This window comes from Podarcis cretensis (genome assembly GCF_951804945.1).
Source record: "Podarcis cretensis genome assembly, chromosome: 1".
Classification (NCBI taxonomy): Eukaryota; Metazoa; Chordata; class Lepidosauria; order Squamata; family Lacertidae; genus Podarcis; species Podarcis cretensis.
In genome coordinates this window covers 111,093,657-111,106,831 of record NC_137170.1, presented here as the reverse complement: position 1 = coordinate 111,106,831, position 13,175 = coordinate 111,093,657, and the positions used below count along the sequence as shown (strand labels likewise).

At 38.4% G+C, this 13,175-nt stretch overlaps 2 protein-coding genes across 12 annotated transcripts in view; one reads left to right on the top strand and one right to left on the bottom strand.

The window, feature by feature from the left end:
* Nucleotides 1–13,175, bottom strand: part of LOC307219871 (uncharacterized protein) — a 418,411-nt gene that overhangs the window by 321,516 nt on the left and 83,720 nt on the right. The gene's annotated exons all lie outside the window — the stretch shown is intronic.
* The window catches only part of FIGN (fidgetin, microtubule severing factor), a 129,259-nt gene that overhangs the window by 48,201 nt on the left and 67,883 nt on the right, over nucleotides 1–13,175 (top strand). Inside the window, exon 3 of one of the 2 annotated variants that reach the window (XM_079977996.1) lies at nucleotides 1,262–1,315. The exons of the other annotated variant lie outside the window; for it this stretch is intronic. Coding sequence (XP_079834122.1) covers nucleotides 1,262–1,315 — 54 coding nt within the window. The remainder of the gene's footprint in view (nucleotides 1–1,261; nucleotides 1,316–13,175) is intronic. 2 annotated transcript variants of the gene reach the window in all.

Genomic DNA, 13,175 nt, shown 5'->3' with positions numbered 1-13,175 from the left:
TCAGGTTAAGAACGGACCTCCAGAATGAATTAAGTTCGTAACCAGAGGTACCACTTTATGTGTGTGTATATTTGTCATGCCTCCATTTGCTTTTGGATTTGCCAAGATTTTTTTTCCCTGGGGATCCGTAATAGTTTTAATTATAGCTATGCTTCTAGATCTCCTTTTGTCCTTGTCAACAACTTTTGTCTTTCTGACAAAAGAATGGGCATATCTGATCTCCCCTGCCCCCATTTTGAGGCAAAGGTGGGTTTTTATCTCTTTCCTTTCAGTCCTACCATCTTGGCAGATGCTTGCTAAGTGTTGTAATGAAGCTGCAAGTGTACAGTAAACATCAAAGGCCATTAGATAGTAGACTTCTTGGAAGCTGTTTTCACCATATTCTGAGTGTCATGACGCTGCTGCTTCACTGAACTTTTTTCTCCTTCACATTGCGCTATTTAAAAACCCTGTTTGCAGGTTTCTTCTGGCATTAGGAGGAGGGTAGGCCTTCTGCAGAAAGTTGGATTTTGGCTTTAGATGCATAAAAATGATTAACCTAAAAGTTCATGGGTTAGTTAGGATACTAGTTATGAATTGGCTGGTAGCATTTTTATTCCTTTTTAGCTCTGCATATTTGCAAGGTAATTCCCCACCCCCCCACCCCCAAAAAAAAACATTTTGGCTTTTTTACTTATATCTTCCAGTCAAGCAGCCCACAATATTATGTTTATAGTGTTGTCTTTTATATGCTGTTTGGTTTTCCAGTTGTACAGTGCTAATATTTTATACGAATAATTATATGTATTGAGCATATCCAGCCACAGCTAAACACTTTGTTTCACTGATTTCAGTGGAAAAGTGAAGAATATTTATTTGTCCTATTATGAGCTGTTGCAAATATTATGCAATGTGTTATAAAGTTGTGGGGTTTTTGAGCAGGGTATTGGTAAACACGCAAGACAAATTTGCACCCAGGTAATTTTTTACAAAAACATAAAACCAACTTCAGGAATTAAATGAAGGATATGGTTGGAAAGAACGTGAAAACATGACTGAAATAAACATCATGAAATTCTTTCACAAGTTCATTGACCTGCACAAATACTAAAAAATGCCTGTACAGTACTGCAGATAAAAGACATGGGGATCTATATACATTTGTTTAGCTTAGGCCAAAGCTACTGTGAACACTGCCAGTTTTTGAATGATCTTGTCATTGTTATTTGCAAATAGGAAGTCAATTTTTCTGTAAATTTGACCAGTGCTCTTATCCTTTCAGCAACTCTGGAAGAAATCTATCTCTTACAGAGCGGGTTATGGGGCAGCGAAAGAGGTACATACTTATATCTCTCCCATTGCAATCACTGTTAACTTTGGCTGGATTGTGCTCATTTATGTAGAACTTCTATGCATATTATAGGCTTCTAGAACACAGTCTGCATTTTATATGTTTGGTCCTTTGATGTGGAAAGATTGTCAGTGTGGAGTAGTGGGATGTGAAATAATATAATATGAACTGGGGAAATGTCATGACCTGTGTGTATATGTTGAGGGTGTGGGTGGGTGTACCTCCCTTGTGAGAGGTAGAGAAATAATATGGGGAATTTGAGGTCTGAGTTTTCTATCTGAGAGACAAGACAGTACATTGGGTTAGGAACTAATGTTTAGAACATGGAAGGTTTGGGGCCTTGGGAGGAATTTGGGTTGCTGTTATTAGGTTAAAGAAAGGGGAAATGATTATTTTCATCTGGTGGGGGTCATAAATAAATAGTGTGGCAAAATATAAATATAATTGCCAGAAAGGCATCTACTTTTATCATGCAAAAAGTTTAGATAAAATCCAAAATCTATAGAAAGGTAACACCTTTATTGGGACCCGTTAAACAGTTACAAGCCAGCAAGCTTTTGAGTTTTCCAGAGCTGCTCTTCAGGATGAATGTTAAACATTGATAATACTTGAACAACCCTTAGAGCATGCTTCTACAAATTAAAAGCAAATTCATTCCCCAAGGCTGTGCAAGGCTGTGTACTAGTGGTTGTAATGTGATATTCACTCTTCTAAGCCTCCTTGCCATTTTGCACTGGCTGTTGGTGAATATGAAAACAAAATAAAATAAAAATAAATTTAAAACTTGTTTATGCAGTCATGATCATTCTATTTGATCATTCTGAAATAAATATGTGAACTTTATCCATTGAGGACATTTCAGTTGCTGCTGGGTCAAATGAAAGCTCAGTATTGAGTGATAAATCTGTGATATCTGTTTTTTCACATGCAAGTTGTTATTTACTACAGGAAATAACTGCAATGCATGTGCAAGAAATCCTTCTGTGTCATACTGCCAGTTTTTCTTTTCTTTTCTTGTGTTGCTGTTTGCTGCTTTGATTTTAAAAGTTTGAAATATTCGTAAGAAAACCACTCCCCTCTTTGCACAGCCCCACCATCTGACATACTTTTAAAAGTTTCCTGAAATTGACTTGGCCATGAAGTTCATTTGGTAAGGCTCAGTTAATTTCACCACTCCATCAACTTGAGCAAAAATAGGGGAAATTGATGTGTTTGATCTTGGGAAAAGAAAGTCAACAGGATTTCCCCTCTATGGTGACGTGGTGATCAGAGTAATGATACTATAATAGAGGAAAATCACTCCTAATGCTCCATGGAAATGAAATACCTTTCTATATAGCCAGTAGATGTGAGAAAAACAGAAATCTCAGCCAGAGACCCATGTTAGTAACATGGGAAACTGCTTTATAGTGAGTTAGATCCATTTAACTCAGTGTGGTCTATGCTGTCTGTTGGCAGCACTCCAGAGTTGCATGTCTTCCCCGGCCTACCTACCAGGAGATTGAACATGGGAACTTCTGTATGCAAAATATGCACTTCACTAGTGATCTATGGCTGTTCTATGTTTATTTATTATTGATTATTACATCCTGCCCCTTCCTGCAAAAAGAGCCCAGGGCGGCATTGCATTTCCAAAGCAGAGAAAATGTACAGTGCTGTGGGAAGTTCCAGGAAGTTCCACTCTCAAAGTGGAGAGTGAGCTTGTGCTTCTTTTTCTTTTCTGGGCTATAACATTGTTTTGTTAACCCCATCCCACCGGCTTGGAAATTTAAGGCTGGTAAAGAAATTAAGTAATGAACATAATTTACTTTGGAAGTTACTGCAATATAACATTGTATGTGTGGAGCTACATTTTATAATTTACAGTGTAACAATCTTTGATCAGTCTTGTGTGGCTAAAAAGCAGTGGATTTTTCCACCCTCTTGGTCTTGTTTTTTTAGGGGGAGGTGGGAACAGCTTGTGCATATTCTGTAATAGTGACTGTGAAGACATGCTGAAGGGGTGGTAATAGTTCCTATCCCTGCTGCACCTCAGATTAATTGCACTCAGTGTGTGATATTGTGAATGCTAAAGTCCATCTTGACTAGCATTATGTTAAATACTAAATGCCCTGTCTACATTGCAATTTTAATATGTTCTGACAAACACATTTTAGATCTGAGAGCTCCCGTTGAGGTCAGGGTGCTCGACATCCTGTTAAGTAAATGTTAAAGGATTCGGTACATGATGCCTGTGAATTCCGGCATTGTAGCAATTAAAGCATTATTGAAGGGAGTTTTAGTGAAATATAAAACCTGTTGCTTTCAGATCATGAGGGATTTTAATAACCTTTCCTTTAGAAATAGCTGTAGCCATTTGGTGACTTTTTTATGGGGGGGGGGATAGAAATTAAAAATACAATGTAAAATTCTACTAGGACATTTACTAAAACATTTTGGTGGTTTGAAGTATGAGTGAAAATTGTCCAGAATATCAGAATGTGCATGGTATGAAGAAATTTAATGTACTACTGCGCTACTACAGAAAACAAATGAAAATGCCTCATTTGAGTGTTTGCTCAAATTCTATCTTAATGGCTTCACCTGCAGCCAGTCTCCTGCCCTGTGCTTTGTTTATCATCTACCCTGATGAAGAGTTCCAGGGAATTCGAAAGCTTCCACACTATTTTGTGACATTTTGGTTAGCCTAGTTAAGGTATTGCCCTAATACAGATTTTAAAACAAAATGTTAGAGAAATAAAACTGTTCTTTATGAATTTTGTGATTGTCTTTGCTTCTATTTGCATCCAAATGAAAATATAGGGGGTTGTACCCAACGAAGTTGTCCTGTTTGCGCAAGGTCTTCTACTAGCATAATGGAGCTGCTTCTCCTTCACTCCATGTTCTGGGATTTTCTCCAAACCTCCAGAGCAGTTTGGGTGATACAGGGAGAGGAGAGGTGGAGAAGTTCCATTGAGTAAGCCCTTGCATGAATGGGATGACTTCATTGGATACAACCCCAGAACATCCTACCTTCATATGTGCTTCTGATGCCAAAGTGGTGGCAGCAGGGGAAGATTTTTGCAAAAAGGGGAAAGGGGGATTCTCAAAAAAAGCCACATTAAAAAAACAACTCTCAGCTAATACTATTGCTTTTGACTTGTTTGAAACCACAAAATATTACTCTAGGAACAATTCTGGTGTGTTTAGACAGTGAACAAAATTTCATCTCTGGTGCCACTCACACACCTGGGGTGGTATTGGCTTGTGTTTTATGGGGATATTAACACTGAATGTGGATGTCAAGTTATTTAAAATTTGCTTTGTTTCAGAGAGACTGGAAGATATATTTTAAGTCACTTTTTTTTTTTTACTTTTTACATGATTACTGTTTAACATATTATTATTGTTTAGAGACAGATTATGCAGTACTTACCAATGCACACTAAAGCATTAAAATAACTATCATGGTTTGAAAACCAATTTTTCAAAGTCTTGGGCAAAATCCTTGTGCAGCCTGTTTTTTAAAAGGACACTGTCAGTTTGAAAATGTTTTCACTTACTATGGCGATGAGAAATTACTCTACCTTAACATTTTATGTATAGGCACTTTCACTGTTTTGCTGATCATCAGCAACATTTCCTCTAACCTACGTGTGTAGGAACCTGAGAAGCTGAAATACCACAGATGAGCTCTACAAGGCCAAATGGATGAGGCAAACTATGAACTTCTGTTCTATTGCTAAAAGGCTCCACTAGACTGAAGGGCTCTGAAAGCCACAACAGACCATCTTCACTATAGTACTTCATTAATATGTGGTGTTTCTCCAGGATTAGATGGAAGTGATATTATAATTCTTAAATTTGGGGGGGGGGCAAATTCACCAGAATGTGATGACAGTTTTACAATTTACAAGGGATCTGGAATGAATTAAGAAAAAAATATACACCAAGAAAGCCCTTCAGTAGGCAAGCCAATGTGAAATTTATCATCTCTTAGGATACTTTAGTTTTGGTAGAGCTATGAGAAGCTATGAGATGTGGCATATTTTAGCAGATATGTGAGCCCCAGAAGATGATAGTGAAAAGTCCATTTGGCTAGGTAAACATGTGAACCAACAAACCTTTACCATGTAAATAGTCACATGAGATTGGGCCTTTTCTCAGCATTGGTAAATAACTGTTTGTTATATCATCATCATCATCATCATCATCATCATCATCATCATAATTTCAAATCCCTTGCTTCCTAGTATTCCTACATATATTGTATATCTATAGCAAGATCTGAGATGTAAAACCTTTCTTTTGCCAAGTATGAAGCCCTTCCAACTGCCCCTTCCCTTCAAATACATGTGAAGAAGGGTCAAAGGGCAATGATCTAAGATTAGGAGCCTATGCTCTTTGTCAGGTGTGGGATGCTCAAAATTCTTGATACATTTTGGATCAGATCCAAGTCTAGAACAATCTGTAGCCTAATCTTATTTTTAAAACTGTTGGATCAGGCATGGCAGTTTGCACCATTATCTCTAGCTTAATCTCATTTTCTTTATACCCAATTTGCTGTTTCTGTGATGGGCAGTGGCTTTCCAGCATGTAGGGTTCATCAGGTTTTAAACGTGCAGTGCCAAAGATTGAACCTGGGACCTTTCACAGGCCCTTGTGGCCATTCTTCTGTCCTAGAATATCTTGTGCTTGATTTCACAGGACTCCATCATAGTTACAAATTCTTACAATGTTCTTTTCTTATCCAGAAAATATATTATCATGTATGTAGCTTTTGTTTTGTTTTGTTTTTCTGCTGTGAGTATTTGACTCAGGAAGTTAATATGCACAGGTCCAGATTAATAAAACGAGAAGAAGCAAGACAGTGTGAATTCATGGAAATACATGGGCATTTAGTTACACGCCAGAACCATGTGTCTGAACTGAGGGAAACAGCAAGAAAAGTAAACTTCTATATAAACAGAATGCCATTTTCTGTCTCCAGACTTCTGTAGCGCCATTAGTCTTTTTGTTTGCATATACTGTTAGAAAGATTAGCAAACCTATGTGAATGTAAACTGCTGTGCATCCACAGGTCATTTACAATGATGGCATGCAATTGTTCTTGGGATTTTAGCAAGCAGAGATCAGTGTCTCTCTTAGTTACCACATGCTGGTGCAGCATGGTGTGTAAAATTACATGCCATGTCATGCCAGCTGGGAAGATAATGCATCTCACTATTGTACAAATATATATTGCCATTGACCTTTTCTATTACGACTTTTCCAGTACCTTTGAGAAGCCAATTACAGCATTTTAAAGAAAAGACTGTAAACTCTGCTATTGTATCATACTGAGCCAATATATTCAACCCTTGAGAAGTTGTCCCTCCTCAGTATCTTCTAATAGGTACTCAAGTACAGCTTGTGTGGCGCATCCTCTTGATTTAAAGACCACGGCTACTGCTGAGATCCTCTAGAAATGACATTTTCAAATTGCAAGGCTAGAAATAACAATATATTAAAAGTGGGGACTTGCCCCCCCCCAAAAAAAATTTGGGCATATTTTATGTTTGCCGTGCCATTACTTATTGGTGGGCTTATAACACATTCTCTGCAGCGTTTCCCTCCAACAGCTTACAGCTCCATCTGTCCTAATGCCCTTTATGCTGCAAATTTATTCATTTAAAATTTAATGTTCATGAGCATTCAATGACAATTACTGGATCAGCTAATTTGGCTGACATCACAGCAGCTCGGCCAATGGCTAGAGAGACCGTGATGTCTCTTACCAGAAATGGTGGGGGGTTTGTGTGTGTGCGTGCTTGGCTTTGGGGCAGCCTGGTAAAACTATCTTATCAGTGTTGCCTGTTCTTGTGTGAAGTTGTGTGAATTTGCCCATGGTCTCGTGATTGGATGCATTATCTTCCCAGCTGGCATGACATGGCATGCAAATTTTATATATCTTATTGCACCAGTAAGCAGTAAGAACGCAAGTTTCACCAGTCAAAATATTTGAATCTCTATAGCTGTCTGTTCAAACTTGGCAGTTTTATAACTAGGTTTGTGCATCTTTTTATATTTTCCTCTTCAACCAGGCTTTGGGCTGATTAACATCCTATATATCCTTTTAAATGTGTTGGGGGGGTATTATTGTTTTCTTTTATTTTAGTTTTAGTATGTATTTTGTGTTTTTATCTTGTACTTTATGCTGTGAACCACCCTGAGATCTTCAGATGAAGGGTGGTATATGAATTTAAATAATAATAATACTATGTCTCGTAACTATAGAAATATAATTAAATCTCTTACATTTGTTTTAAGCAAAGCAGTTTGTGCGCAGAACTACTGAAATAATAATAAAAGCCTTGCACAATTGTAGAACTTGTGAGTCAGTCAGAGATCTAGGCATTCCTGAGGCATGATCAAATGTGGCCTGAGACACAGGTTGGGGAGGACAGTTAGACTGCCCCCTCCATAGTTTCCTTTAATGCATTTATATTCCAGATAAGCTGAATTTCAGATAAGGACCAGAATGTCTGAAAGGATTATGTATATTAGTTGGATGATGTATATTAGTTGTTGCTGCATGTTCCTGAGATTTGTGTACATTTACGTTTATGTATCTAAGAAACTAGTGTGGAACAATTCAAATCCGATTGTATAACAGGCAACTTTTAAACAAATTGAGAAGTTTTTACTTAACCATCTAAATTCTGCCTTACTCTGCATAGATACGGAATTAACAGTTTTTGTTCATTTGAAAGCAATATCAAATATAACAGGTGTGGTTTATGAAGAAAGTAAGAATTTGGAGCGCTGTAGTTTCCTGCAGCTGAACTAAGCTGGGAAAGCAGTTCAGGGAGGCTTTTTAAAAAGGAAGATAATTTGACTCTCTGAACATAAATCTAAACCTAAGGAAGCTAATAATTTAATAAGAGCACTGAAAGGGAAAAATATGGTTCTAAAAGGGAAATACAAACCATCTGACAAATTTTCACAATGCAGAATTGTAACTGAAAGGCAGGCTACAAGAACATTGGGATTGGCTCTAACCCTGCTGCTAACAATAACCATTTCTATTGTTTGTTTTTAAAATAAATGGTGAAAACAGCAGTGTAGTTCTGCATCACTTTTTAAATATTTGACACAATTCAGTGTGACAGCAGAAATGTAAAGGGGATCATATTTATATTTAGATCATTATAAAATTATTGCAGTGCACCGAAGTGAATCCAGTAGGCTTTGCTGATGCCAAGATTTGCTGTCCATCAAAAGTACCTAGCTGTGTACAGCTCTGTTGTATCCTAGAGCGCCATATTTGCAACATGCCCCATTGTGGGTGCTCCCTGTTATAGAAGAGGACAAAGCACAAGGGGCCAATGCTTGAATCTCTAGAAAGAGAGAAAAAGTGAAGACCATATCCAAGTTCAGAGTAGAGCAGCTGCTTTAGCCTCTCCATGGATGGCTTGGCAGACAGGCTCCCCAGAGTTCTGAGAGGCTAAGTGTTCTTGAGCATGTACTGGAGAAGAGCTATTGAATTTTTGTTTACTTAGTGTGTGTTTCAGTCTTGCAACCAATCTTGCAACTGAAGTAGTTTTTATGAAGTGTCACTGATCCCTCATAACAGGTTTACAGAGTACTGGAAAATCCTATTTACGCAAGATCTTGTTGGCACTATGCTATGCTAGCTCCCAGCCAAAAAATTAATTGCCAGGAGAATGAAGCAATGTTTTAATGCCAGGCCATATGTCTCAGGCTATCGAATGAGAACAGCAATCCAAAGTCATCTTTAAAATATGTGCCTCATAATGCAGTCTTTATAGAGATTTCTACCTCCTGTCTCCTTTTTAAGCAGAGGTTGGATGACCATCTGTCATGTATGATCTAGCTGAGATTCCTGCATTGCAGGGGATTGGACTTAGATGACTCTTAGGGTCCCTTCCAACTCTACAATTCTGTGAACTACTGGAAAGTGAAAGCACAGGTGAACATATTTTTTTGGAAAAATTCATACCCATATAGAGGTGATCCTCTCACCTACCTTCTAAGAAGTTTCAATATGTATGTGCATTTTGGATTTGTTTGCATGTTGGGTTTCCCTGCTTTTTAAATTGCAGTTTGCTCACATACCTTGTACTTAGTTCATTTAGTTTGCATATGACACCACAAAGTAGACATATACTAGTATCTAGGTAAAGGGACCCCTGACCATTAGGTCCAGTTGTGGACGACTCTGGGGTTGCGGCGCTCATCTCGCTTTATTGGCCAAGGGAGCCGGCGTACAGCTTCCGGGTCATGTGGCTAGCATGACGAAGCCGCTTCTGGCGAACCAGAGCAGCGTACGGCAACGCCGTTTACCTTCCCGCCGGAGCAGTTCCTATTTATCTACTTGCACTTTGACATGCTTTCGAACTGCTAGGTTGGCAGTTCTAGTATCTAGTATCTAGTTGCCCTCTAATGATGGGTAGTAAGATAAACGTGAGATTTTTTGCAGTTTATGGGATGCTGGAGTGATGCCTATACCATTCTAAGTGAAGTTATTCTGGTATGTGGAAAAAGCATTCACAATTTGTGGGAAAAGCATTCTCACATCAGCAAAAACTTCGTATGGGCACCTTTTAGACGTGCTGGTTAAAAGAGTGTCTCATTTGTTTATATAGGTTGCAGACTGCAGCTCATATAAAAGATCACTATCTTCTAGCAATATTGGTAATCTTATAGCTGGATTAATTTAGTGCATCACATTCATGGAATTTGCCTATAGATAAATTATTACAAATTTAAATTCTAATGAAAATGACTTTTTAATTATGGGGGGGGGGGGGGAGAGAAAAAATGCATGCATTACATAACTTTGTAGGTTTGTGCTTTTTCCATTATTGATTATGCTTCCTTTGTTTTAATTTTGCTAAACAGTTTTTAAACATTATAATTTCTCCTATAGTGATTTTTCTCTTCATCCTTTTATTTTCATTTGAAAAGGATGTATTTAAGGCCCAAGCCTTAATGAATGTTAAACTGTAATGGAAAGTTTAAAAAGTACATAGGGCAGCAACAATGCTGTGAAATAAATTCATTAAAATCAATGTTATTTCAATGAATACTAATTGAATTATTAATGCTTGGATCAGGTTTTTCCCCCTCTGTTTGTGATTATTCAGCTTGTTGTCTATTGAACCTGTATCTTTGTTAATGAATATCCTGTATTGTGAGTATAGATTGTTTGGAGACTTACCACTCCTGCCTGCCCTACCTTCTCACAGTGATAGTGAATTGGGCATTCTTTCCCTTCCCCTATTCAGGTTTTTACTGTAAATGGGGAATGCGGCCGTGCATTGAATTGTGAGACATTTGCAGCACAACATGGAAACTTTCTCCAACTTAGAACAAAGATTTGTGTCTTACTGCTTGAGGGCACATTGGTATAGAGATGCAAAACTTCTTTTTGAGGAGACCAATTTGGGTCTCGCTTCAGTAGCAGTTGCATTGTGCTGTGAGGCTGCAATTCTGTGTAGCTCTGGATTACTTTTATCCATGAAGTGTTAACAGAAATACACCTGTCATCTCTGAATTTCAAGCTACCACAAAACAGCTATTCTTCTCTGGATTCTTCAAAGTTCTAGAGCTTTGTGCCTTCTATCTTTTCCCTTTTTGTTTACAGCCATAGGTTTGGAACATCCCCCCCCCCCCATGCTGCATCTGATAGGTGAAGGGGTGGCAGGGCCCTGTTGTTCCATGCTGTAAGAAACTGATGTAATTTTAAAATTTTAAGACATCTGCTGTTCTAGCAAAACAAAAACCCTCTTGTATGGTTTTTGTTCTTGCATTTTAGATGACACAGACAAATGCCACATGCACGATGTACGTAGAACAGCTATTGTAACAACAGCTCAAGTATGTAATCATCTTTTCTCCTAGAAATTAACCCACAGTGTCCAGAAAGTCAAAATAGTGTGAAATTGAAAGTGGGTCCCAAGAGTGGTAACTCGCCAACAGGACACTGGCAAATGATCAATTATTTCCTGGACTGCTATACAAGAGCTACAGTTCATATTTCTAGGACCTCTGGGGAAAGAGAGAGCTGCAGCATGCCTAGAGGAAACTATAGTTGCTGTTTCTTTATGACACACACATTCCTGTTAGCATAGTATGTCTGTTGAAAACAACTGGGTGCTATTTTTTGCCAGAAATGAAATTAACATGTCACTGTATATTTACAAGCTGGTATTTTTAGCTCGTTTATCAAATTGTAGCTTCGTGTTTAAATTGAGCTTTTACATTTAATTCACACAGTGTAAAAATAAATCATTACATGCTGCTTTGTTTGCCATCTCCTTTAATTTCATGCTTTAGAGAAGGCTTGTGAAATCCCAGCTGTGAGGCTTTGCCTTTGGAGATCACCGCAGTCCTTAAACCTCATTCACATATGCAGACTGTGGTGTGGTGGGTGCTTGAAACAGAACTGAGTGCTGAAACGTTTGTGTCAGGTAGGCTGCTATGACAATTCAGACACCGTTTACCATGCTGCCACAGGGTTGCCACATTTCAAAAAGTAAAGTTCCTGACACCCAGATTGTTGAGCTTTCTGGGAGAAATCTCACACCCCCCCCCCAAGCCCAAACAGTGATTTTGAGCTTTTGGAGCTGTTTCCGCTGCTTTTTCCATTGCGTTGCCATACGTATGGGTTTTCCCTGACATTTTGCCCATTCAGTAAAATTCTCTCCTTATACCATTTTTTTCACCTGAAAACCAGGGCGTGTTAGGACATATGGCAAGCCTATGTTACCACAAATGTTTCTTTGTGGTGGTGTGCTGCTATGCCAAAAAAATGTCGGAGTGTGTTGGCATACCTAATGAAAGAGCTTATGCCTGGTTCGATATCAAGCAGTCACTGTTACAGGTGTGAATTAAACCTCAGAACCCCTAATAATGAATAATAAATGAGCCTTAATAATACATTTTTAAAAAATAAACAAAATAACAGTAAGCTCTTGGGCCTTGCAACTAATAGAGTTTTGGGAGATAATATGGCTTATGAAGTTCTGGCTTGTGTTTGTGGGGCTTTTTTATGTGGCTAAAGTGAGATAGCTGTCTTAGTGTGCTGGGAGAGGCAGCATTATGTGAAGCCTAATAGTTTTAGGTAGGGAGTTTATGGAGATAAAGAAGTAGGTGGGTCATTCACTGGAATGCATAAGGAACAGAAACTGCTGCCTTATACAGAGTCAGATTTCTTTGAGAGTGCAGCTGACCATGACCCCCAATGCAGCCAACCATCTCTTTGTGGGACTGCCTTTCAAGACAGTCTGGAAACTTCAATTAGTTCCAGAGGGGTAGCCATGTTAGTCTTTTGCATTAAAAACAGCTAAGAGTCTTGGGACACCTTAAAGACAAACACATTTATTATGGCACAAGTTTTTGTGGACTACAGTCCACTTCTTCAGATGTAGTCTATGAACAATTCTGTCTCAATAAAGTGTTCTTCTTTAAGTTGCTACAAGATTCTTTGCTGTTCAGTTCAAAATGCAGTTTCCAGATTGGTGTTTAGGAACCCCAGATCACATTGCTCAATTCAGTGGTCACTGAACTGTATTTAAAGTGCAGTTTTAGCCTCTAAAATGCTGGCTTTAGCCTTTAAGTGGCAAATGACTTTAGGGCAAGTTACCTCAGGTAGCATCTGCTCCCTCATAAGCCTTGAAAGGTCAGCAACAGAGGATCTTCCCTAAATGAGATTAAATTGGCTGGCTGGGTCTCTGAGACAGAGCCTTTTCAGTGATGGTACCTCAAGTGTGGAATGCCATGCATGTGGACATATGATGCACACCTTTCTTTTTAGTCTTAAGGCATTTGTAGAAGACCTTTTTTTTATTTTGGCATGCTT